Below are 26,010 nucleotides of genomic sequence, written 5' to 3' on the forward strand. Positions count from 1 at the left end.
TGGCTTGGGGGCTGGTGCCAGCGAGGGAATTTTGGGTTTTTCGACCATGGGGCGGTTTACATGGCACCAGGCCTGCTGGAGACAGGTGGGGTTCACCTGTCGCAAAGGGGGAAAAGGATCCTGGCCCAGGAGTTAGCTGGCCTCCTTGAGAGGGCTTTAAACTAGATGCAACGGGGGAAGGGGATAAAACCAGGCTTGCTTGGGATGAGCCTAGGGGTAGCATGCCTGTGTTGGTGCAGAGATCTGTAGCCCAACCGAAGTGCATTTGCACCAAGGCACGCAGCATGGGCAATAAACAGGAGGAGCTGGAAGCCACTGTGCGGCAGGAAAACTATGATGTGGTCGCCATCACGGAAGCGTGGTGGGATGACTCGCACAACTGGAGTGCTGCAATGGACGGCTACAAGCTCTTGAGAAGGGACAGGCTAGGAAGGAGAGGGGGAGCCCTGTATGTTAGGGAGCTTTTTGACTGTTTGGAGCTCAACGACAGTAACGATAAGGTTGAGTGCTTATGGGTAAAGATCAGGGGGAAGGCTAACAAGGCAGGTATCGTGGTGGGAGTCCGTTACAGACCACCCAACCAGGACGAGGAAACAGATGAAGTATTCTACAAGCGGTTGGCTGAAGTCTCACAATCCCTAGCCCTTGTTCTCGTGGGAGACTTCAACTGACCAGGTATCTGCTGGAAATACAAGACAGCGGAGAGGAAGCAGTCTCGGAGGCTCCTGGAGTGTGTGGGAGATAACTGCCTGATGCAGCTGGTGAGCGAGCCCACCAGGGGAGGTGCCCGCTGGACCTGCTGTTCACGAACAGAGAAGGCCTGGTGGGCGATGTGGTGGTCGGAGGCTGTCTTGGGCACAGCGACCATGAAATGATAGAGTTTTCAATTCTGGGAGAGGTAAGGAAGGGGGTCAGCAAGACCGCTACCCTGAACTATAGAAGGGCGGACTTTGGGCTGTTCTGGTTAACAGAGTCCCTTGGGAAGCCATCCTGAAGGACACAGGAGTCCAGGAAGGGTGGACGTTATTCAAGGAGGAAATCTCAAAGGCGCAGGAGCAGGCCGTCCCCGTGTGCTGCAAGTCGATCAGGCGGGGGAGAAGACCGGCCTGGCTGAACAGAGCTTTGGCTGGAACTCAGGAAAAAAAGGAGAGCCTACCGCCTTTGGAAGAAGGGGCAGGCGACTCGGGGACTAGAAGGATGTTGTGAGGTTATGCAGGGAGAAGATCAGAAAGGCGAAGGCGCAGCTGGAACTTAAACTGGCCACCGCCGTTAAAGATAACAAAATATGTTTTAAAAAATATATCAGCGACAAAAGGAGGGGCAGGGAGAATCTCCCTCCTTTGTTGGATGCAGGAGGTAACCTTCCCACGAAGGACGAGGAGAAGGCAGAGGTACTTAATGCCTTCTTTGCCTCAGTCTTTAATAGTCAAGCTAGTCATCCTTGGGTTTTTCAGGCCCCTGAGCTGGGAGACGGAGATAGGACGCAGAGTGAAGCCCCAGTTGTTGAAGAGGTGGCAGTCACCGACCTGCTCCTCCACCTGGATGCGCACAAGTCCGTGGACCCAGATGGGATCCACCCGAGGACACTGAGGTTGCTGGCAGAGGAGCTGGCCAAGCCACTCTCCATTATTTATCAGCAGTCCTGGTCAACCAGAGAGGTCCCAGATGACTGGAAGCTAGCAAATGTGATGCCCCTCTACAAGAAGGGTCGGAAGGAGGATCCCGGGAACTACAGGCCTGTCAGCCTGACCTCGGTGCCGGGGAAGGTCATGGAGCAGGTCATCTTGAGTGCCATTATGCAGCAAGTGCCGGACAACCGAGGGGTCAGGCTCAGCCAGCATGGGTTTATGAAAGGGAGGTCCTGTTTCACTAACCTGGTCTCCTTCTATGACAAGGTGACCCGCTTGGTGGATGAGGGGAAGGCTGTGGATGTTTCTACTTGGACTTTAGTGAGGCCTTTGACACAGTCTCCCACAGCACTCTCCTGGAGAAGCTGGCTGCTCACGGCTTGGATGGGTGCACTCTACGCTGGGTTAAAAACTGGCTGGGCGGCTGAGCCCAGGGAGTGGTGGTGAATGGAGTCAAATCCAGTTGGCAGCCGGTCACCAGTGGTGTCCCCAGGGCTCAGTACTGGGGCCGGTCCTGTTCAATATCTTCATTGATGATGTGGATGAGGGGATCGAGGGCACCCTCAGTCAGTTTGCAGATGACACCAAGTTGGGTGGAAGTGTCGATCTGCTGGAGGGCAGGGAGGCTCTGCAGAGGGACCTGGACAAGCTGGGGCGATGGGCCGGGGCCAACTGCGTGAGATTCACCAAGGCTCAGGGCCGGGTCCTGCCCTTGGGGCACAACAACCCCAGGCACCGCTGCAGGCGTGGGGAGGAGCGGCTGGAGAGCTGCCTGGCGGAAAAGGACCTGGGGGCGTTGGTTGACAGCTGCCTGAACATGAGCCAGCAGTGTGCCCAGGTGGCCAAGAGGGCCAGTGGCATCCTAGCTTGTATCAGGAAGTAGTGTGGCCAGCAGGACCAGGGAGGTGATGGTGCCCCTGTACTGGGCACTGGTGAGGCCGCCCCTCGAATGCTGTGTTCAGCGCTGGGCCCCTCACCCCAAGGCGGCCATGGAGGGGCTGGAGCGTGGCCAGAGCAGGGCAGCGAGGCTGGGGCAGGGGCTGGAGCCCAAGGCTGGGGAGGAGCGGCTGGGGGAGCTGGGGGGGCTCAGCCTGGAGAAGAGGAGGCTGAGGGGAGCCCTCATCGCTCTCTGCAACTGCCTGAAAGGAGGCTGGAGCCGGGGGGGTCGGTCTCTGCTCCCCAGGAACAAGCGATGGGACGAGAGGGAACGGCCTCAAGCTGCGCCAGGGCAGGTTTGGGTTGGGTATTAGGAAAAACTTCTTCACCGAAGGGGTGGTCAAGCATTGGCCCAGGCTGCCCAGGGCAGTGGTTGAGTCTCCATCCCTGGAGGTATTTAAAGAACGGATAGATACGGTGCTCGAGGACATGGTATAGATGGACTTGGCAGTGATAGGTTGACGGTTGGCCTCGATGATCATAAGGGTCTTTTCCAACCTTGACGATTCTGTGATTCTATGATTTGGGGGGGGGTTGGGGGAGATTTGTGCCAAGGGGGGGGGGGGGCTCAGTTTGCTTGGGGAGGGGGCTGCCCCCAGCACTGTGATTTTTGGGGGTGGGATGGGGGGGTCCTCTCCCACCTCTGCCCCGCAGGGGGATGGAGGGGGGGACCCACCGGGTGCTCCCAGCTCCCGGGATGCTCTTCCCCTCCCTCCTTCCCTCCCTCCCATCCCGGCCGTGTGCGCAAGCGTGCCCGTCCCCCCGCCCATCCCCGTCCCCGTCCCCATCCCCGGGCTGCCCCCGGCATCCCGCACCGCTCCCCGCATCCCCCCCCCCCCCCCATCCCCCCCCCGCCCCCGCCCCATGGGGAGTCCGCAGGGGGGGGGGGGGGGGGGGGGGCCGTGTCCGTGTGTCCGTCCCCCCGCCGTGTCCGCCTCTCTGCTGCAAATTTGCGGGGGGGGGGGGCGAGCAAAAGCCTTGTGGCTTTTTATTTTGGGGGGGGCTGGAGGGGTTGGGATGGGGGGGGCGGCGCTGGGGGGGCGGCAGAACAGGGATTTTGCACCCCCAAGCAGGGTTTGCATGGGGGGGGCGTTGCAAATTGGGGATAGGGGAGGACCCCCTCTTAACCCAAGCTTGGCCCCCCACCCACGCATCCCACGCCTGGCGAGCGTGACGCGCCGGAAAGCAAAAAAGCGGCTTTATTTCTGTGTTTCGGCTTTTTTTTTTTTTTTTTTTAAATTACTATATTTTCTAATTAACGTAATTAATTAGCGCCTGAGCGCGGTTGAACTTCCAGGTGGCGAAGCGTGCGCGGGCAGCGGCGAGAGAGAAGCCCCCGCTTTCGCGATGCCCTTCCGGCCGCTGCTGCCCGATCCCCGGCAAAACAAAACCCTTGCGTCTTGCCGGGAAAAACCGGCCTTCGGCATCGGTCCTGCCCACGGCCATCCCTAAGGAAGGCGAACCCACCCCGAGATCCCCGGCGAGAGAGTTTCTGGCGTCTCCCGATAGCGTGCGGGGGGCCGGTTTCGATGGGTACGTGCGATATTAACGCCCGGGCGCCGGCGTAAGGAAGGGAAAATCCTCCCGGAGGCCCTGGGGAGGGGAGGACGTGCCCCGTGCGCGGCTCAGGACGGCATCGCTCTCGCCGCGGCGCAGGCTGAGGATGGTTTAAGTGGTCTGAGCGGTTTTTTCCCCCCCATCCCCGAGCGTCCTCTGACTGGTTGAGGGATGCACTCCCATAGCCTGGCGATCCCAAAGGGATAGGAGGGACCGATCCTGGCATGGATGGAGCTGCTGGGAGCGGGATCCTGGTGCAGGATACCAATAAATCCCATCCCACCCCATCGCGTGCGCCTGGAGCTCTCTTCTCCCACGGGATGGGCTCGTTCCCGAGGGGAGATGAGGATGCTTGCCCCGAGACAGCAGAAAAAGGAGCAGCTGGACTTTTCCCTGTCCATCTTTCACTGTCAGGTCTTTTGCAGGGTGAGCCGATGGGGTTTTATTGTTCTGGGGGGCGGAGAACAAAGGAAAATCTTCCTGCGGGGGCTTTTTTGTGCTCCTCGGCTTGGACGTCGGGCACGGGAGGCGTCGTTCCCCGTCGGGTCGACAGAGCGATGCCTGCGCAGCCCTGATGCCCAGTGGGTCGGGGTGCCGGGCTGCTCAGCGACTCCGGTCCCCATCTCTTAGCGAGATGAGCTAATTAAAGTCTCAGGGTGGAGCTTTTGGGAAAACCCCGCTGAATTTGCCTGTCTTCCCTGCCAGGCTCTCCCTCCGACCGCTCTTGGAGATGAAGAGGCTGGCAGCGGAGCAGAGGGATTGCCCGGGCTTTGCCAGATGCGCAGGCTTTCCGTGGCTAGCGGCAGGACAGAGCGACACGGGACGGACACCCTGGGCAGGGCAGAACCCCGGATTGGTGGTGGAACCGATGATTTTAAGCGCGTACAGGGAACCATCTCTGCTTAGCGAAGGGGCTGGAGCAGGCGGGGGGGTCACTGCTCTCGACCTGGAGCTTTGGGGCCGGGGATGAGCGGTGGCTGCAGTCAGCTTGCCTTTCCGTGCCGCGTTGCATTGCAATTGCGATTCCTCTTGCATTGCAGTCGCGCTTCCCGTTGCGTCGCGGCTCTCCGTAACGCGTGCCGGATCCCAGCCTGGGAAGAGCCGGGCTCTCGAGCAGAGGTGGACTCATCCCAGGAGATGCCCGCCTCCAGCTCCAGTGCTGGCTGTCCCGCAGGCAGCAGTCTCCTCTTCCTACCCTGGCTCCTAACGACACGTCCAACCTATAACGCACTCCTAACATCCTTACAAGCCATAGGATGGGATCAGCGCGCTTTGCTGGACTCTCCCTAACCCCTGTGCTTAATTACCTGCATCATTAGCGGGCTGCTTGCTCCTCCAGCTCCGGGCGATCATTTAATAGCAACTGGTACAGCAAGGCACCGAATCCCGTGGGGATACAAGCTCAGGGCTCTGCAAATGTAAATAGAAGAGGAGGAACTATCTGGCGACGTTAATTTTAAGGGGTGTCCACCGTGGAGATCGGTGAGTAGGGTGTCTTCCAGAGCTTGGGACCGTCATGGTGACCGGAGCGTCCTCCTGGTCCCCAGCCCACCCATGGAGCGCAAACCCACCCGTGGAGCGAAAACAGCTATTTAAGGCCATCTTAAACCCTGGAACAACCGTACTCACTGTCTCCAAGCCTGGGTTTTTGTAGCTTGGGTCATCCCCATGCTTGCAACCACCATCAGAGGTTGCAAGAGGCGAGACCGGGGCCCTCCACGTGCCTGTTTTTGGGGGGTTTTGGCCGGCAATGATTCTCAGATTGAATCCCACTAATTAAAACTAATTATTTGGCAATATCTCTAAATCCCACCTATTCTGTTGCTTATTCTTTTGTGTAAGGCGATGGTCCCGTTGCGTTAGTCCTGAGTATTTCAGAGCTACTTCGGGCCGGGAGTCTTGTTCTCAAGAGCTTTTCCTATCCTCCTTTTTTGAAAAAATAATTTATTTTATTTAATTTCCCCCCCCCCTTTTGGTTGTTTTCTCTGAGCGTAGCACCATGGCTGCATAAGGAGTAGGGATGTGGTCTTCCTCCTGCAGAGGCTGGCATCCCGGCTTGGCCTGCATCCCTACGGGGACCCCATCCCGCTCTCCCCATCCCAGACCGGGAATGCCGGGCTGGTGACCCTTGTGCGACGCCGTCGGGGACACCGGCACGAGCGGTTTTCATTTTGCAGCGAGGAAAGGAAACGATTTGACGCTTTCGCGCTGCTCTTTGCAACTTCTGGTTCTCTTTTCTTGGTGTTTTTCACCTCCCCTCGCCTTCCTCTTGCGCTTGGACACCGGCGGCTTCTCCGTCCTCCGGCCGCGATCCTTGTGTTTATTGAGCTTTTTCTAGGAAAATCCTGCGTCTTCTTGGGAGGGAAAAGAGGAAAAAAAAAAAAAAAAAAGCCCAGTTCTTGTTAATCTCTTTCGTTTCCAGCTGCTGACCCCTTGCATGTGACCGGGGTTGGGCTGGAAAGTTTTCTCGGAGGAAGGAGAAAGGGATTTGGCCGGCGGGGAACAGCGAAACCGGAGAAGGAGCCCCCCCTCCATCCCGGTTTTGCTTCGGACTGGCGGATGCTCGGAGCGGTTTTGGACTGGCACGGGCTGCGGCTCCTCTCCAGGATGTGTTTTGCCGTCTGCTGGAGGCTGCCGAGCGGCTGTGCCGGCATCACCCGTGGACGCTGCTCCCGGCTGGTCCGGCTCTGCCGTGCCGTGGATGGGTGCAGGATGATGACCGCTGAGCTGCCGGGAAGGTGGGTGGGAGCGATGGAGGTGGGAAGGATGCGGGCGAGCGCTTGCTTCGGGTTGTTCGGTGCGTGATGGGGCCGAAGCGGCAATTTTGGGGGAGCAGGAGGATTTGGTAGGCGCTGGTGGAGGGGGCCAGATCCTGCACATCCCCTGTGGATCCTGCCCTGCCGTAAATTGCTCCGGCACAGAGAGACGGGGTGCAGGTTTGCCGGCATCGCTTCGGCGGGATGCTTGGGACTTCTTGAGCGGCCAAGCCGCCGTGCAGGTGGTTTATATTAATTACGGGCAAGTTATTTATGTAGTATCAATGTGGGTGTTAACGTGCGGTCGGGTATTTTTGGTTTTAAGGTGCGTATTTACGTGCTGGCCGTGCGAAAGGGCACGGCGGAGCCGCAGGGGGACGTCAGGGTGCCCAACAGGGGTGGCTTTGACCACCCATGGGTGCTGCTGGTCGCGGTCCCACGGGCTCAGGGGTGGCTGGAGGGGGCCGGGGGCTCCCCGCCGCACCGGTCCCTTGCAGAGGACCGCTCTGTCTAAGCGAGGATGGCATCCTCCATCGGCTTTTCCATGCCATCCTGAGGATGCTGGGATGCTCCTGGGTTTGCTGAGCCGCTGCCACTCAAGGAGCAGTGTGGGATGCAGCCCGTGCCGACGAGGGATGCTCGGAGGTGGGATACAGCGATGCCCTGGGATGGATGGTGCAGGGTACATCGTAATGCAAGCCAGGCTGTTTTAAACAACGCAGCGCCGGAGGAGGACTCTCCTCCCAACACCACGCCTGCAAAACTCTGTCAACAAATCTATAGAGAGATTTCTCCTCTTCTTTCTGTTTTTTTTTTTTTTTGGGGGTGTTTTTATTGCGAATCGGAATCAACCTAAATCGCAAAGCCGCGTCCAAGTAGGACTGAGCAGGGAGCTGGCTTCCTTTCCTTCGTTATTTGCAGGTATAAATATATATATGCTGAAGCTTGTTTGTTATTTTTTTAATCCTGGGTCTGCGAAGGAGGCTTTAACCTGAGCTCACGCCGTTGGAATTCCCCACTGCGCCTGGGAGAGGCTCCTCGCCTCCGATCGCTTCCAGATGCCGTTCCCGCTTCGGCTCTTCCCCTTGCAAAATGTCTCCCCCCAGCTCGCCGGCAGCCTCGCCGACGTTTTCCCGGCCGGATTTGGCATCCTGATATCCGGCTGGGCTGAGTCAGCCGAGCCTCAGGTTTTTTTCGCCAGCGGCGAGAGGTTGCAACTTGCCCCATGGCCTTGCACAAGCCGCAGCCCCGGGCTGGATCCTGTGTCAGGTTTTGAGCCGCTTGCGACATTTCCATCGGGTAGTTTTTTAATTTCCTTTTAAAATATATATATATATCTATGAGCTGGGCTGGAGTTTGGGGCTTGGGGTCCCTGCTACGTCCCCTGCCTACACTGCCGACCGGGCAGAGCTTCCCCACGCTGTGAAACGGGGGGAAACTGAGGCACGAAAGCACCGAGCAATGTTGGGGTTGCTTTTAATGCTGCGAACCTGCTGCTCTGGGGCTTTGCTGCTGCTGTATGCACGCTGCCAGCCCAGCATTCCCACGGCAGATAATAAAACACCCCCGTCTGGGTGTTAAAACCCCGTCCCGGCAGCTCCGTGGTGGTCGGGCTCGTCTGAACCCCCCCCCCCCCCCCCACAGCGTGGGGTGCGATTTTATGGGATGAGGATGGACCCGGACCCGCCTGGGTTGGGAATGGAGGCGAGCGCCGGGGGCATGGTGGGGAAAAATGGGGTGGAAAGTGAGAGATAAGGGGGCAAAAATGCAGAGAGAGGGGATGCAAGTGGACTGGGGGGATGCGGGACTGAAGGAGGACCAGGGTGTGGGATGTGGGGATGGTGTCAAAAATTAAGGGGAGCGAAGGGCTTTCGGGGTTAAACGTGATGCTGCGGGGTAAAAGCCGAGAAGCCAAGGGCTGGGAAGTCCTCGGGCCCATCTCTGTACGATAACCAGCGCCGCTTCAAAACAAAAAACAGAATTAAAACCCAAAAATATATATAATCACAACGAACCTGTTTGCGCCCATACGGGCTCAACAGGTTTCCCTTCCAGGCTGCGTCTGGTATTTGGGGTGCGGGGAGCCGAGGGTGGCCAAGAGCCCGGCTATCAAAGCACGCTATTTATGCAACAAGAACAAAAAAAAGAGCTATTTATCCTCAAAAATATTACCCCAGGCTCTTTTCCCTCTGCCCTTTATTTTATCATGGGGTGAGGGCAGCCCTTGCAGCTTTGGGTGCTGGCTGGTGCAGGCAGGGCGGGAAGGTACAGGCAGCTCCCGAGGAAGGGCTGGAGGAGCCGGGCAGGGACTTTTGCAATAAAAATACGGGCGAACACAAGGGTTGGGTGCCGCGGCACCGTGTTAGGGGCATAAAACCTGCCCCAAGGCTGCCAAGCCCCCGCGTCCCCCGGCAGATTCGGCTTTAGCGTCCTTCAGCATCCTTATGGTCCTTCAGCGGCTGCCGCGGAGCTGGGGCTTCCCGGGCCCCTGTGCTGCCTAATTAACAAAGTCGCTGCTTAATTCCAACTGCATTTACAAGTTAAATTGACAGATTATCCGTATTATGCAAACGCATATTTAAATCGTCATTATTTATTTGCCTGGCTTGCTTAAATGCATGGGGTGTCTATAAATCGGTGGCTTTAAGCCTGGGGATGCTCTTCTCTTAGAAGCACAGAGTTTTGCTAAGAAATAAGCACAAAATAGGCTTTTTTTGGTCTGATGGGTGATGCTAAACACCCCAGCTTGGAAACAGCGGCGATTTCTTGTGCTTCTTTCTTCCTTTTTATTTTTTTTTGGGGGGGGGGGTTTAACGTGGGAGGCTCGTCCTTAAATGGCGGTTGTTTATTTTTAGGTCGGTCGCTGCTTTGGATAATCCAGCTTGGCTGGGCAGCTTTGCTTTTCTTCCCATTCTCGGGGATTTAGTAGAAATAGGTTTATTATCAATTTAATAAATTATTAATTTAATAAAAAACCCAGTTGGGGTGGAGGATGGGGGTCCTGCTTTTCCACCCTCTCCTGGCCAGGCAGCATCCGCCGGGATGCCAGGGTGAGGATCAGCAGGGAAACCTCTTATCGAAAAATCGCATCCCGCGCTGGAATTACACCTTTGGCTCGGCCGAAGGATGGTTGGCAAGCGGCTGGATTATCTTCCCGCTAAATACCTGCCGAATGAATAAGCTCCTGGTCTCGGGGCGATAGCGATCGGGGCGACGTGAGGGATGTGCTGGGCTTGGAAACACCTCGCTCGTGCCAAGTAGAGACGTCTTTTACGGAGGAGGAGGAGGAGGATGAGCTCACCTGGATTTTATTCCCCTCCCAGCCCGGCTTTTGCTCTCTCCACCCTCGGGAGGTAATTTTAACCGAGGGAGACTGGCGTCGGTGATGGAGCACCGACAGACGGACGGACAGACAGCTGCCTTGCTTCAGGTCTGGCTGGAGGAGAAACGCCGTCTCCATCTTCCCCCTCCTCTTTTTTAACAGCTCCCGGGGGGGGGTCCGGTCCTTGATGGGGAGGATGATGGATGGGAGGGATGCGGTGGCTCCTCCGTGCCCTGCACGTGTCCCCTCTTGCCCGTGCAAGTCCCAAAAATGCCCGTGCCCGCCGGGGCTGCTCCTGCACCGGGGCTGAGCCCCTCAAAGGACTGATCCTGGCTGGCTTTAATCTTTAATAGAGGAAGGGTTGGGGTTTTTGTTTTCTTCTGCCTGAAGCCACGAGCATCCCGGAGGGGAGATGTCGGGGAGCGAGAATTTTGCCCCCCGCCAAAATTGGAAATGGTTATTTAAATGCAGCCTGGTAGGCAGGGAGGGGAAACTGAGGCAGGCGGTGTAGCTGGGAGCCTGGGGAGGAAAAGGAGCAAAATTCAGCTTGTTTAGGGTTTTTGGAAGGCTCTGGGATACGGGATGTTCGTTTCCCACCGGGATCAGCTGCCAAATGGGTTGAGCCGCCCGTGGCGAGTGGTGGAGACGGCAGCTCTCGGCCCGGCGGACGCCTGAACCGCGATGGGTTTTTTTCTGGACCTTTGGGCTGGGACCGGCCGATTGCATCGGCTGATGGCGAGGGAACCGCTCGGGAGGCTGGAAAACAATCCTGGGGAGACCAGCAGCGATCCGGCTCCCAGCTCTTCCAGTCGAGCTGGAAAGACCAGCTTCGGGCAAGATCTCGGGATCCTCCCCGGCGGGGCCCACGTGCTTTAAGGGATGGCGATCTCCTGCTGATCCTCCCGGGAGGACGCGGCGGGGAAGGAGGCATCGCCTTGCCCACCCTCAGGCACCTCTGAGCATCCTCATCATCCTCTCTACGGGCAGGGGCTGGTGCTGCGCCATAAAGTGCTTTAGCAGGAGCTCCCCGGGGGGAGTTTAACCTCTGTAGCAAATCCTATAATTCACGGCTCTAAATAAAAAAGCTCCTTGTCGGCAGCGATGTTGGATGCTCCGGTGGATTCGGGGCTGCTGGCAAGACCCTGGTGCAGGAAGGTGAATTTTTGGGCACTTGCAAAGCAACCCCAAGTGCGTCTGATTTGGCTGTTGCTTGCCCCAAGCCCTCTGGTTTAATCGCTCCCCCCAGCAAATGGCAGAGGTAGGAGAAAGCAGAGCTGCTTTGGCTGGAGGCCTGGGAAGATGTGGTCATCCCTCATCCTCCTGGGGCATCTGTGGAAAGCCTAGTCCCTGGGGAGAAGCACCCAGCCTCGACAACAGGAGAAAAAGCATCTCGGAGATGCTGGGTGGTTTCCTTCCCCGGCCCTTGCACGGGGACATACCCTCCTTGTTAAAATTAAGGGGGCATTAAGAGCAAAGCATGCCTTGGGGAAGGCTTGCACCGGCTTGGTGGCCCCCAGCATCTTTTGCTTGTCCCAGCTGGAGGAGAGGACGAGAGGTAAGGAAACCTCCTGCCCCTCAGAGTTTTCCCTTGGAAGCATTTTCTCTGCCTGGGCTCGAGCACCGGCTGCGGAGAGAGCTTTGCTGGTCCTGTCCAGGCCACCCTTCCCCATCTGCTTTGCCCTTCCTTGCACCAAACCGGGCTGAGATCGTTCCTCGTGTGGTTTTCTGGGGAGAGCTGTGATTCCCGCTGTCCCTATCCATCCCACTGGCACAGAGGGAAGAGCAAAGCTGGCTCCTGGAGACAGCAATGGGCTCGTTTCACCTGGCTGGCTCCTTTTCCCCCGTCACCCCACCTTGCTGCTCGTTAGCTGAGATAATTAAGCTTGATGCAGAGCAGCTGTCCTGGCAGAGAGGCTTTTCTTTGCGAGGCAGCATGGCAGGAGGGTTTCTGTGCACGGCAGCTCCTCGGCAGGGCTTTTCCTTCCCCAAATTACAAGGATATGATGGTGCCGGGCGAGGATGCGTAATTTGGGAAGTTCTGAGGGAAGAGGTGCTGGAGACGGAGGATTAAGGAGTTTCCTCTGTGCGGGAAAGCAGGAGAGCTGCGGAGCATCCCAGGATGAGCAGGGCTGCATCCCCCTTTCCTCGGGGAAAGGGCATCGCCCCCTTCCTAAAAATCCGAGTGAGTCATGGAAGGGGATTTCGGTGGGAAAGGCCAAGAGGTGTCGGGGAAGCCTCCGGCGAGGTGCGGGCTCTGAACCACCGCGCCTCCTCCTTAAAAGCAACTGGAAGCCCGGCCCTGGGTGCTGCCGGCGCTGCAGGAGGTGGGTGGCTTTCTGGGGCCCTTCTGCTGGTCCCGGGAGCTGGTTCCCCGTCGGTGCTTGCAGCTGCCCTGCATGGGGATCTAGAGGGATCCACTGGATCCCTATCGGAAGGCGGATGGCCGCTAAGCGAAGTGTCCCTCGCGTGCTGCCGGTGTGGGTTGCCGTAGCCCTAAGGGTGTTCTCCCTTTTTCCCTTTGCCAGGGGAAGAGAGGATGGCCTCGTAGATCCCGCCGAGCTCCTGCCTGCTCTGCCTGGACCAAGAGGACGGACCGTAAGTAGCCGCGACCTCCTGCCAGCTTATCCCGCTCCGATGGGGACCGGCTTCGGCCTCTCCCGCTGCCGGGGATGCTGGAAAAGGTCTGCCCGAGATAAGCATCCTCATCCCGGCGTGGCTGATGGGGTTAGCGGAGCATCGAGGCGATGCTGGGGGCGCAAAGCGATGGAGCGGGTTATTTTCTGGATATTTTCCTCCGCGGCCCTTACCGTGGGAGAAGAGAGCAGGGGAGATGCGGAAGCGCCCTGGTGTAGTGGCAGGGGGGTAAATCCATCCGGCTGCTTCACCCCGGAGGTTTTGGGGGCCAGAGGACTCGAGCTCAAAGGTGGGGGTTACCTGGGGGTTACGCTACCCCAAAACCAGCCCGTTCGCCAGTGCAAAACAGGAGGCATGGAGGAAATGGCGGGGAAACCGCAGGGCTGCTGTGGCGGCAGGGGTTAAGGTGGCACTCGGAGCCTTGCAAAGGGGACGGCGACTGGGCAGGCAGCTTTTGAGCCCTTGAAAGGGGACCCCTGTAGTCAAAAGCTGCTGGGGACGGTAGCTGCCTGTGGGATAACTCAGCCACGGGCCTTGAAATCCCTTAATTTCCCACCCCCTTTCCCTGGCGAGCTGGGGTTGAATCCGGGTGTTGCTTGGGGATGGGCTGGAGCATCTCGATGGTTTCGTTTTTTAACCTCCCTGGACCGTTGCCATCTGCGCTGTAAGGGAGCGGGTGCTCCCTACGGATGCTTTGCCTGCCGCTCCCAGGGGTGCGGGCAGCAGGGCAAGGCTGCCTTCACCCTGCCTGCACCCCGAGATTGCTGCCGTCCCCTTTCTGCTGCTTTTTGGGGGGGGATTTAGACCGAAGCGTGGGTGCAAAGCCGCGTTGCCAAAGCCGCTCTCGCCGTTGCCGCCTGCATCCCTGGGCGGTCCCGGGGGATGGAGATGCCGGTGAGTAAACACGGCAACGAGGTGACGGTGGCAGCAAACGGGGACCTGCTGGGGCAGGTAGGAGGCAGGGGTGGTCGGACCCACGCCGGGGGCTCTCGAGGCTCGGCGATGAAACTCCACGGGTATAAAATCGTCACCGGTCGGTGCTCACCCTCGTCTCGTTAGCGTGGGGTTGTCCCCCCCTCTCCACGAGTGGCTCAGCTCTCCTCCGGCGGCTTGGCTATAACCTCCGGGTTATAGCGAGCCACGTCCGGCAAAAAGGGTCTTTATTTTTTTTTTTAAATAGGAAAAAGAGCGATTAAACCTATATAATACGAATAATAATAGATAACCTATAATAATATAGCCTGACGCACCGAGGAGGAGCCCTGTAGCTCCTTTGATGGCATGGGGTTACCCCGGAGGCATGGAGTGCTCGGGTATACCCGTGCAGCCGGCGTTTTGGGGCCGTAGGGAGGGATTTGAGTCCCATCCCTGTGTTTTTCCTGCTGTAAGGATTAAAAAATAAATAGCGGGAGAGGAGAGGATGGCGGCAGTGCCGGCCTGAGTCGCGTTTCGGCTCCCGAGCACGTTAAAACCAACAGTGCTGTGGAAAGGCAGGAGCAGCCCAGATTTATTCTGGAAACCTCCTTCTTTGGAAATACTGGTCCTACCTGAGCTTATTTGCTGTTGCCACCTCTACAATTGCACCCTCATCACGGGTAAATGTGTTGTTACGGTTTATGTGCCAACAAGGGTTGTTTGTTTTTTGTTTTTTTTTTCCTCCCCTATCGTAAATCTTTGGCCGGGTTATTGTATGCCTAGGATACCACGGGCTAAGGAAACAACGCGGCCTCTCCTATTAAAAGGCAATTAAGATTCCTTTGAAGTGACTTGCAGGGCTCTTAAAATAGGATGAACGTGGGTATTGGCGGCGTGGGCTGGCTCCCTGCGCCCTCGACGGGGCGATGTCCGGTGTCGAACGGGATTGATTTTTGCAGTGCCGCATCCTAACGACCTCCTGCATCCCCCAGCCCACTGTGCTCGCAGGTCGGGCTCTTGCAATTCCTTTGCCCTGCCGTTTTCTGGCTAGCGCAGGCAGCCCTGCCTGCACCCGCAGCATCCCCGGTCCCCCCTGCAGCATCCCTGGGCCCCCCCAGCGTCCCCATCCCACCGCAGCATCCCTTAGGGGGGGATCGGATCCAGGCCCTGCTGCCTTTTTTTCTTGTGACGGTGGTTGTTTGCAATCCCGCGAGGTTTTTCTCGCCGCCGTGGCGCTCGATTTCCTTCCCAGCTTGGGAAAAAAAAAAAAAAAAATAAAAAAATCCCCGAGCGCCTGGAGCTTGCAGCAGCCGGGGCGAGGAAGCTTTGGGATGGCAGGCTGAGGATTTGGGTACCTTTGATGCTTTGCCAAGCCCAGGCAGTGCCTCGAGTTGGCTGGATCGTTTCCCTGGAGGATCACCCCCGGCCGCCTCCCAGGTTGCGTTCAGGCTCCGGCACGCAATGGTTTTGCCGAGGCAAGATGCGGCCGAGCCGGCGCGGGGGGTAAGCTGACATCTGCCAGGCTCCTCCGGCAATCCCAGCCCTACCGCGTGGAGAAAACCCGTGGGATGGGGACTTGGAAGATCCCGGAGCTGTAAACTGCTTCCTTGGGGATTGATCCTGGTGGTTGTCCTCAAAATGGAGTGTGGGATCTGTCCTGCTGGTCCCCGCCAGGCCCCGTGCGCCGTGAAGGCTCGGGAGAGGTGATCTGGCTGGGGTCGAAGGGATCGGTGCTGTCCTGGCTGTCCGTCCGTCTCCCTTCAGTTCCCACTGCTGGGAGTGAATCCCTAGGGATTGCTGGTGCATCCCTTCCTTGGGAGTGATCCCTTCAAATCCAACTCTGCTCCAATTAAAAATAAACGCCTGTTTTTTTGGGGTGAACCGTCGGAGAGGCTCGTCCTCCGACGAGCATCCTTCTCCCCTGGGGGAGCTGGGCCGGGCAGCGGGCAGCTCCGTGCCCCGTGGATGGGATGGGATGGTGGGAGCATGGGAGAGGTGTCCTCGCCTACTGTCACGGTTTCCTTTTCCCAATCCGTGAGTTACCATGGAAACATAAAAGTACCATAAAAGTGCTGCGTGGCCTGCCGGTCCGCGGATGCTTTGCCGGGATGGCAGCGGGTGGCTGGGATCACCGTGGGATGGGGTGGGGGGATTTATAATCACCCCCCACCTTTGCGCTTGCTCCACGACTTTAAATGCATTTTTATTTATTTTTTTTTTTCCCCCAAATGAGGGCTGGGAGCAGCTTGGCCGGTGCCCGTTGCCGCTTTGTGGGTTGACGTGACTTAAACCTGGTGATGCCGGATCCGGCTGGAGCTGTCGAGGGCACGGGGGGAGATGGGATGGATGGAGATACAGGGATGAGCTCCTCTGGCATCACCCCCGCAGCAGGAGGGTGGGTCCCCGCTGTTGTTCCTGGCATCTCCTAGGGGCTTTCCAGGGAGGTGGGGAAACTGGGAGGTGAAACCCTGCTCCGGATCCGAGGGATACTGGGAAACTCGGTGAGGAGCTTTGCAGCATCCTGGGGCTTTCCCATAACGCCAGGCTGGGGAAGGGGAGACCTGGCTGCAAAGTAATTTATGCAGCGATAATATTCAGCCGGGGGGGGGTGCTTTGGCAGTGCGTTGCCGAGCCATCAAAGAGAGAGGCTTTTTCGGTTGCTTCTTCCAAGCGTGGGGAGCCAAATCCAGCCGGGACTTTCCCTCCCCAGCTGTGGGGCTTGGCGGGGGAGGCGATGCCCTGGACCGAAGGTGGTCGAGCCCCGAACCTTGCCCCGCCGGCCGGGGATGCCGCACCGGGGATGCTGTGGCCAGGGATGCCGCGCCGGGGTACCGGAGGATGCTGCGGGGGGACCAGGGATGCTGCGGATATCGGCAGGACCCTTTCCCATCTCTCCCTCCGCCAGCTCTGCGGCCCCGGGATGGAAGGAGCTGGCTCAGGGTGCTCAGATCTTCCTGCTTCAAGCAGCCGCTCTGGTTTGGGCTGCGGATCTGGTAGCACAAGGCGGAGCGGGGGGAGCTTGAATTCATTCGAAAAACACCCCTGGCCTGGGCACCGGGGCGACCTGGGTGTGTTCTGTTTTGCTCTGCATTCCCTGAGCGCTTTAATGCTTAACTAAACAGTGTTCCTTTTCCTTGAGATTGTGCGCTGTGTTTCCTTTGCATGCATCAGGCCAAACGTGTGTGTACAAGCCTGGGAAAAGATCATAAAGCCTTCAAATAAGAATAATATTTAAAAAAAGCTGGTATGTAAAAGCAAACACTGGGGGTGAGACTGGATTTTCCCAGTGTCTTAAGCCAGCGGGAGGGGTGAAGCGTGTCGGTGGGAGGCTCAGCCGGGTGATTTGGCATTGAAGGAGAGAGCTGGGGGCTGAATTTGGTGCTAAATTCGGGTCCCCGTGCCCAGCAGCACCCCTGCCCTGGGTGAACGGGGGTGCTCCGGCCCCCAGGGAGCATCGCCAGCCTCCAGCTGCGGTGGCAGATTTCCCCTTGGGGACTTTTGTGGCCAGTTTTGCTAAGAAAAAACCCCCCAAGAAAACACCAGCTGCTTTTGACTTTCCCTTAATTTTATTTTTTTTCAAGCAAATGTACTGTAGAGAGGGGCCAGACCCCCCAGCTCCTCGTCCCTGCTTGCTCCGACCCTTGAAGATGCCGTCGTGGGTTTGATCTTCCCTTTCCTTCCCAAGCCGGGAGGGACTCGTAGAGCCAGCAATTCCGATGCAGGCGGAGAGCCAGGCTGGGAATCGGGGAGGGGAGGCTTTGGCTTCCCCTTCCTGGGGTCCCCAGGCGATGGCGGGGCTGAGCCCGGGCACCATTCACCGGGAAGGGGTCTGATATCCGTGTTTTACGGAGGAGAAGCAGTTGAGGGGGAGACAGGCGTGTTCCCAAGGTCCCCCCATCCCTCCGCTTTGCTGTCAAACGGACAGGGTTTGCTTTGCTTCGTATCCTGCCCCGTTGCTTGTAGCCCGGTTTAATTCTCCTTAATTCCCTTTTAATTGCCCTTCCTGCCCTTTTAATTTCAGGAGCCGGTGATGAGGAAGGGAAGCGCCTGGCTCTCGTGGGACCATCTTTGCTCCCGTTTCTCCTCTTTCTCGATATGTTTTGCCCCAAAAGCCGCTGCTCTTGACTCATTCTTGCCTGGGCGAGGACGTGGCCCCCTCGGGGCAGGGGCCAGGTTCATTAGCGGCGCTTCGTTAGGCAGGGTGGGGTGCTGAGATGGGCGCAGCCCCCAAGAAGGTGACTAATCCCTTGAGACCAGGATTTCCATCGCCCAGCCCGGGCACGCGCCTTTCCCCTTGGCTGGGCATTTAACATCTCCTCGCCCTCTCCTCCTCCGAGACGTGGCCTTCCGTACGCGGCATCGTTTCACGGATACCTCCCAACAGCGGCTGGAATAGCCTCAGTTCTCTTATTAATAATCCTAACGCGTTCTCGTGCCGTTTTGTCCGTTCCCGTGATTCACCTTTGCTGAGCAAATTGTGTAAGGGACGGGCAGGAACAGAAAAAAACAGGGATATATTTGCGCCGATTCGTGCTAGATGGAAAAAAACAGAGCACGGGCAGAAGCCAAGGTGCCTGGGGGAATAGAAACAGCTCCTTCGATCCACCAGACCTCAGCCTCCTGCGTGGGTCCCTGACGCTCGGATGGAGGAATGGCTAAGCCCCCAAATTCTCGATTTCTCTCGTGCACCTTCCGTCGTACGCCTGACTTCCTCCGAGTTTTCTCCTCCTAGCAGTATGTCATTGCTTTATCCATCTGTCGGTGGGCTGGAAATGCCTGTGAAGACCTTTGCCAAGGCGTTGCGGACAACGGTAGGGGAGCGTTGGTAGCCTTGCGGCAGCCCGCTCGAGGTGTGCCGTATCCCTCTCCAAATAAACATGAATTGGGCCTTATCTTGTTCCTGGATCGTAAAGAACACTTCTTTGACAGCTAAAGTCAACATCCGTGGGCGTGATGCTCCCTGGATTTGGGTTACTCATTTAGCGATGTTCGGTACGGCCACTGTTTTAAGGTGTGGTGTTGGCGTTCAATCGCGAGTCACCACCGTCCATTCACCTTTTTACCGGCCACACCGGAGAATTACGGGCAGCGCGACTGATAACGCCTCTTTTCCCCGAGTCTGTTACCACCCCGAATGCGCGGCTGCTGGCAGGGGGCACTGCCTGACATCAGGAATTCCCGACGGGGGTAAAGGTGTAGACGTCTCTAAGTTTATAGCTTCAGGCTCGTCCTCTTCAAGCCACGCTGTTTCTCCGTCACCTCGTCTGGCGGAACTCCAGACGGAGCTGTTGGGGAGTTTCCACGCTTGCCGTACCCATTGCAGCCCAGTATGCTAGCAGCACCGACCAGTACTTTGGCGGGGGTCAATTTTTTTCTCAGCTGGGAGCCACAGGGCAATTTTTGCTGTGGGGCATTCCTTTACGACCCCATCCATCCCTGTGACTCCTACGGCGACCGGCTTTCACATTTAGGCGTTAGGTCCTTGGCGGTTGCCGACATTTGAGCGCCTGCACCGATGAGGAAACCTGTAAAAATTCTCCTTGGTCCTACTGGAATAGCAACGCCGGGTTCGTGATCTTTATCAAAGAGCCACCGTAGAGCCAGCGCTCGCCGGGCAGGGTGGCTCGCTGCCCTCCCCGGGGAGGCAAGTTGGTTGTCGGCGTATCTGCAAAACCGATTAGGTCCCGCCGAGAGCACGGGTCTAACAGGGCTCCATTTATTCCCTCCCCTCTGACTTTGCCCTGTGGAATTGGTTCTTTGGACTGGAGCTCGGGCGATGGATGTGCCCCGCAGGGACTGTTGTGGCACTCCCGTCGCCAAGGCTCTACGCCAAAGATGATAAGAAATGTCACTGAACTTTGGTTTATGGTCAGTGGGGTGACTTGATGAGCCCCTGGGAGGGGTTCTGGATGTTTTCCAACAATCATAGAATCATTTAGGTTGGAAAAGACCTTGAAGATCCTCAAGCTCAATGGTTGACTTGGTGGCCTTGGCAGCGCTGGGTTACTGGTTGGACTTGATGATCTTAACGGTCTTTTCCAACCGTAATGGTCATGATTCTGTAACCCAGCGCTGCCAAGGCCACCGCTAAACCACGTCCCTGAGCACCACATCTCCCCGGCTTTTAAATCCCTCCAGGGATGGGGACTCAGCCCCTGCCCTGGGCAGCCTGGGCCAGGGCCTGACAGCCCTTTGGGGGAAGAAGTTTTTCCTAATACCCAACCCAAACCTGCCCTGGCGCAGCTTGAGGCCGTTCCCTCTCGTCCCATCGCTTGTTCCTGGGGAGCAGAGAGCGACCCCCCCGGCTCCAGCCTCCTTTCAGGCCGTTGCAGAGAGCGATGAGGGCTCCTCTCAGCCTCCTCTTCTCCAGGCTGAGCCCCCCCAGCTCCCCCAGCCGCTCCTCCCCAGCCTTGGGCTCCAGCCCCTGCCCCAGCCTCGCTGCCCTGCTCTGGCCACGCTCCAGCCCCTCCGTGGCCTTCTTGCATGCAGAAGTATGAATCCATCGATCCGATCCAACCTGTGTGGCACCTGTAATTCACCCTCTCTTGCCCGAGCTCACTCCAGGTGGTGACGTGGACCTGCTCCCGCGGGGGCCAACGGCAGCGTTCATAGCACGCGTGGTTCGTATACGGTCCTGGGCGTGAGCTACGGATGTCTTTAGGCTACCCGGGAGGCCACGGATAAGGGGAATGAGCTTTGCCGGATCAATAGCAGGGATTTCCTTAACGCCTCCCTGTCGTACGTCGCTTGGGCGCAGGCTGCCTCTTGGACGGACGCAGCCAAATCGGAGAACCCTGAGGTCTCGCTAGCAAGGGGATCTCCTCTCTCTTGCGGGCCTGTGCCGTCAGCCGTAGGCTGCCTGCGTAGTTAATGAGTAATTAGGATTGCCCGGTGTAGTGGTTAAAAGCACTCCAGAGCCCCAGTAGCCTCCTGCTTCTTCCTTGTTTAATAAGATTTCGTCCCGTTCCCCCCCCCCCTCCCCATAAGGGAGACTTGCCACACGTAATTCCATCTCGGAATTTGGTTCCGACCTTGCATTCGGCACCAACAAGTCCGCTGTCCCACACCATGTACCCCTAAATTTCTCCCAGCTGGTAAGTTAATTTTCCATCCTCGCCGTGTCACGACAGGATGGGGTTGAGCTGGTCCCAGGGTGGCTCCGACCACGGCTTTTTGCTGCCTTATTTCAGGAGCGAGAGGTTTCGGAGGAAGAAAAAAATCGCCCCGCCTCCCCGGCCGGCGTTGGCTTGCGCATTAAACTTGCGGCATTCCCCTTTCCCCGGCCCGGGATGGTTCAGTTGAAGGCGTTGGAGGTTCCCCAAGTACGTGTTGCTCTTTGCTTTGATCCCGCTCGCCTGCTTCTCTCCTTTCTGCCTGGCTCGCTGGCGGCACGTTTGGCTTCGTATCTGCGGTGGCTGGTGCTGGTCGGATGCTTGAGCCAGGCCTGGGCTTAAAATCGCCCCCCAAGTCATCGCCATGGGCAGCGTTTGGGTGCTTTGGGGTTTTGCGGTTGAAACCCCACCGGGGGCTCTTTTGCCTCTTTAATTCTTGTTTTTTTTTTCCTTTGGAATTTCGGCGTTTAACCTGTACGGCCGAGGCTCCTCGGGAACCGCGGCTGCTTGCCTGGCTTTTATAAAATCAAACCTTTGGTGGCTGCGGGGCAGCGAAATGTGAATTTAAAGGGAAATAAATCCCTTGGGGAGCCCTCGCGCCTGCTCGTCCAGAGGTGCGGATGGGGCGAGCGGGGGGTGATGCCTCTTGGATGGGGTTTTTGGGGATGGCTCCGGTGGGTTTTGACCTCATCCGATGCCTTTCCTTCCCTCTTTTCCCGCTCCAGGTGACCGGCGGCAGCCGCAATGAGAGCTCCGGCCCTCGCCTGATGCCTCTCCTGCTGATAAAAATGATCAACAAGTCTCGTGAGTCCCGTGGCGGGGGTCCCGTCCCCCTCTTTCCAAGCAGGGATGGGGGTCCTAAGGGATTTGCTTTTTGGAAATTTGGCTTTAGGGGTAGGATGCCGCTTTGCTGCAGCTCCAGCTGGGTGATGCAGCGTTGGAGCGTCACGGGCAAAGTCGTGGCGGGGAGGGTGATTTTTGGGGTCCTCAGTCCTCCGGGGTTGGGCACCCGGTCTTTACGGTGGAAAAACAGGGTGGAGGCACCCGGAAAGATGGAGGTGTTCGTGCGCCCTTTGACGCACGGCGCGCAGGAGGAAATGGCACGGCGGCTTTTGGACCTGGAACAAAACCAACCCGGCTCCATCTTGGAGCCGCTCCTCTCGGGGGGGACCGTGCCAGCCAGGCCCCCGCCGCTCCCCGGGGAGAAGGCTTTGCCGGGGACAGCTCCAGAATCCTGGATCTACCAGGGCATCCCCAGGGGGCTGCAGGTCCCCGACATCCCATTATCCGAACCCCGGGTACCGGCTTGACAGTGTTTTTCTTTTCCCCCTGCTCTCTGGGCACACAGGAGGGAAGATACTTGGGGTGCTGGCGCTGTTTCTGGTGATGGTTTGGTACTCGATCTACCGGGAAGACAGGTACATACAGCTGTGAGTGGCTTTTATTAAAATTTAAAGGACCTCCTGCCCTTTCCTTCGCTCTCGGGAGGCGGCATCCCCCCGCCCAGCCTGCCCGGGGATGCCGGAGCATCGTCTCGCTGGACCCCGAGGGACCGGAGAGGTGGCAGCGTCCTCGGCTGCTGCCGGAGGAGGGGGGACACGATACGAGGTTCCCCCCTCGGCGTGTGTTGGTGGCCGGGCTCCGCGGGGTTTTTGGCAAACGCCGGTGTTTTTCTGAGGCCGGGAGAAAGAGAAAACCCCGCTCTCTTCCCAGTCCCAGCGAGACGGGGAAAGCGTGAGGTCTACGAGCAGAGCAAGAGAGACCTCTTCTGATGCAAGGCTGCAAGCCCAGCAGTTAAATACCCAAAATCTGGCCAGCGATATTCCTGGCGCTGCCGCACGGCTTGACCGGAGCCCCCTTTGCCAGGAAAAGGATGCAGAGGAGCAGGCGTCATTGTTTTTAACCCTTTCCCTTACAGCTTTTATTTCCCCGTGCAAGAAAACAAGACGACGTGTCCCTTCGGGGAGGTGGAAAAGAAAGCGGCGCAGCTCATCGGGAAGTGAGTATGGGGATCGGGAGCAAGGAGGGGGGGACGCGGAGCCAGGACCCCCCCCCCGTGCCGTCCCCCCATCCCGCTCTCACCGGCCCTTTGCTCCTCGGCAGCTACACGAGGGACCACCCGCTCTTCTTGCAGCTGAAGGACTATTTTTGGGTGAAGACGCCGTCGCTCTACGAGCTGCCCTACGGCACGAAAGGAAGTGGTAAGCCTCCGTAGCGCTCGCTGTGGATTTCTGTCTGTCTGTCTGTCCTTCTTAAAAACACCTGCAGGTTGATTTTGAGGGGGACTATTTTCTTTTTTCCTCCTCCCTAGCAAGTTGTTTGCTTGATTTTTAGACTTCGTGGCGCCTATCTACTTGCCCTGGGTGCAGGTGGTCCCTAGAAGAGGGTTTAGGGTGGGCCAGGCTTTACTAAGCCCCAGGCGAGGATCATCTGCCCAGATCTGGGGAGGGCTGGGATTACCGGCAGGAGGAGATCTGCCAGGGATGGGGCAGCACCAGGGCGTTGGTAGCAAGCAGGAGCTGCCTTGCTCACCTTCTCCTCGCCCTTGCTTTGCAGAAGACGTCCTCCTGCGCTTGCTGTCGATCACCCACTACTCCCTGCCCGAGAGCATCCGGAGGTAACGCCGGGGTGGGTCTGGGGGCTTTTCTGTCTTTCTCTTCATCGTTGCTCTCTTGGGGAGGGGAAAAATTTGGACGTTGTGGGCCCCGGATTTGGCAAAAGGAACCTCTGCAGCCCAGGGATGGTGGACGGAGCATGGGAAGCTTTGTGGAGTGGACAACGCGGGGTTAAACCCCGCCTTGGGGGTTAAACCCAAGATTTAGAGCAGGCCTGGTTGAGACAGGGCTTTTCTCTCGCAGCCTGAAGTGCCGGAGGTGCGTGGTGGTGGGCAACGGCCACCGGCTCCGCAACAGCTCCATGGGGGAGACCATCAACACCTACGACATTGTGATCAGGTACGGCCCTGGCTGCGTCCCGTTGACCCCTCCCCAATGCCACCGGCAGACGGGGTTGACACCCGTGATGTCCCCGTGTCCCCCGTCAAGGTTGAACAACGCCCCGGTCCACGGTTACGAGCAGGACGTGGGCTCCAAGACCACCATGCGCCTCTTCTACCCCGAGTCGGCCCACTTCAACCCCCGGACGGAGAACAACCCCGACACGTTGCTGGTGCTGGTGCCCTTCAAGCCCATGGACTTCCAGTGGATGGAGGCCATCCTCAACGACAAGAAGAGGGTAAGCGTGGCGGGGAACCGGGTCCAACCCTCCCCTCATCCCACCCCACCCCACCCTGGGCCCCTACTTCTCTTCCTGGGACACCACTGGACATGTCTGTCCTCTCGTAGGTTCGGAAAGGGTTTTGGAAACAGCCCCCCTTGATCTGGGACGCCAACCTGGAGCAAGTGCGCATCCTCAACCCTTATTACATGGAAGTAACTGCTGCTAAACTGCTCAACCTCCCCATGAAGCAACCACGGAAGGTCAAACAGGTAAGGGGTGGGGATGGCCGGGCGCCCTGCACCCCGCTGAGGGGTGGCGTCCTCCCCGCTGCTCCCCCCGGCCCTCCCCATGCAGCTGGCTGAAGGCCCACGGCTCTTCACACCTCCTCTCCTCCACCCTCGCCCTCCAGAAGCCCACCACGGGGTTGTTGGCCATCACCTTGGCGCTGCACTTCTGCGACCTGGTGCACATCGCGGGCTTTGGCTACCCCGATTCATCCAACAAGAAGCAGACCATTCACTACTACGAGCAGATCACGCTCAAGTCCATGGCAGTAAGGATCTACCCCCACTTTTTGTCCACGTAACCCCCATTTTTCCCCCGGGATGGGGGATGGCGGCCCAGGAGAGCAGCGTTCGGTGATGCTGGGCGGCGCGGGAGGCTCTCCCATGGGCGTCCCTCGCTCCCCTTCCACGATGGCTGTTGAGGTCCACCTTTGGACGGTCATCCAACTTCTCCCCGTAGCCTTCGTAGCCACGGTGGGGAGTTGGATCTGGTTTATCTGGGGGCTGAAGGGCTGATGGCCAGGGGGTTTGGGCAGGGAGGGTCCCGTCCCTCGTTTTGGGGGGCTCCTCGCTTCAGGTGACGGTGTCGGGTCAACTCAAGGCCGGTGGGGTGGGCGAGGTGGAGGGCTGGGAGGGAGCAGAAGGAAAACGCGTGGCACCTCCTCGCCGGGCTCCGGCGTCACCCCTTGCTCCCCGTCCCGCAGACGTCGGGGCACAACGTCTCGCACGAGGCGGCGGCCATCAAGCGGATGCTGGAGCTGGGTCTCGTCAAGAACCTCACCTGCTTCTGAGGGCAGCGGGAAGAACGCAGGGACAGCGTCCCCCGCCGCGGCGGGGGGACACCGCGCCGGCAGGGCCGGAGCCGGGCGAGGGCAGAGCATCCTCGTCGTCGCCGCCGCCGCCGCCTCGCCCCGGGACGCTTGGGGCGAGCGGGGCCGCGCTGGACCGTGGGTCCCCCGGGGTGGGGGGCGGCTCTCGGGGGTGCAGGGAGCCCCGCGGGGCCCCCGCCTTTTCCTACCGACGCACTAGAGCTACCGAGGTCCTGGAGGGGGTTTTTGGGGTGGGGGGTCCCCCTCCCAGCGGGCCTGGGGGGGCGAGGCAGGGCAGGAGCCCTCGCCCTGGCCTTTCTCTTTCCCTTAATTCCCTCGTATTCCGACGAGGGCCCTGCCCAGGGGCTGATTTTTGGGGGTCCCGGGCCCCCCCCAGGGAGCGGGAGCCCGCGGGGGCCCACCTCGCCCCCTCCCTGCCCTGGTCCCCCCCCAAATATTTAATTCCCTTCCCCCATTTCTTTTTTTTTTAATTTCCTTTTTACTGGGCGGCCCCGTCCCGTGCCTTAGCGCTGGCGCGGGGGCTCGTCCCCGCAGCCCCCCCCCGGGTGGGGACACCGCGGGGTGCCTGGCCTTGGGGTCCTGGGGGGGGGGTCGGTTTAATTTAATTAATTTAAAAGCTTATTTATGGTGGAGCCTCCCCCGGGGTGCGCGTGCCGCTGCTGTCGGGGGGGGGGACGGGATGGGGGACAGCGGGGCTTGGGGTGGGCGACGGGCGGGGAGGGTGGCCCTGTCCCCATGTCCTCAAGTGTGCCTGTACCCTGTCCGTGTGTCCCCATGTCCTGAAAGGCCTCAGCCTGTGTCCCCGTGTCCCCACATC

At 58.7% G+C, this 26,010-nt stretch overlaps 1 protein-coding gene across 12 annotated transcripts; it reads left to right on the forward strand.

The window, feature by feature from the left end:
* The first annotated feature begins 3,841 nt into the window (after positions 1-3,841).
* Positions 3,842-25,830, forward strand: ST3GAL4 (ST3 beta-galactoside alpha-2,3-sialyltransferase 4). 12 transcript variants are annotated; one of them, XM_087763504.1, is made up of 14 exons: positions 3,842-4,097; positions 4,827-5,603; positions 12,725-12,794; positions 20,939-21,070; positions 21,586-21,664; positions 22,209-22,290; positions 22,779-22,859; positions 22,964-23,061; positions 23,417-23,477; positions 23,719-23,814; positions 23,905-24,094; positions 24,205-24,348; positions 24,489-24,632; positions 25,068-25,830. In XM_087763504.1, the coding sequence occupies exons 4-14, from the start codon at positions 21,038-21,040 to the stop codon at positions 25,152-25,154; spliced, it is 1,095 nt and encodes a 364-aa protein (XP_087619630.1). In that variant the 5' UTR covers positions 3,842-4,097; positions 4,827-5,603; positions 12,725-12,794; positions 20,939-21,037; the 3' UTR covers positions 25,155-25,830. The 12 variants fall into 12 exon arrangements, with proteins under 12 accessions (XP_087619630.1, XP_087619627.1, XP_087619629.1 ...); XM_087763501.1 differs by lacking the exons at positions 3,842-4,097; positions 4,827-5,603 and adding an exon at positions 6,567-6,859; XM_087763502.1 differs by lacking the exons at positions 3,842-4,097; positions 4,827-5,603 and adding an exon at positions 6,570-6,859 and having other exon boundaries at positions 22,209-22,278.
* Positions 25,831-26,010: the final 180 nt, after the last annotated feature.

The sequence above is a fragment of the Nipponia nippon genome, unplaced genomic scaffold (assembly GCF_047370975.1).
Source record: "Nipponia nippon isolate SJK-2023a ecotype South Korea unplaced genomic scaffold, ASM4737097v1 scaffold_28, whole genome shotgun sequence".
NCBI classification, from domain to species: Eukaryota; Metazoa; Chordata; class Aves; order Pelecaniformes; family Threskiornithidae; genus Nipponia; species Nipponia nippon.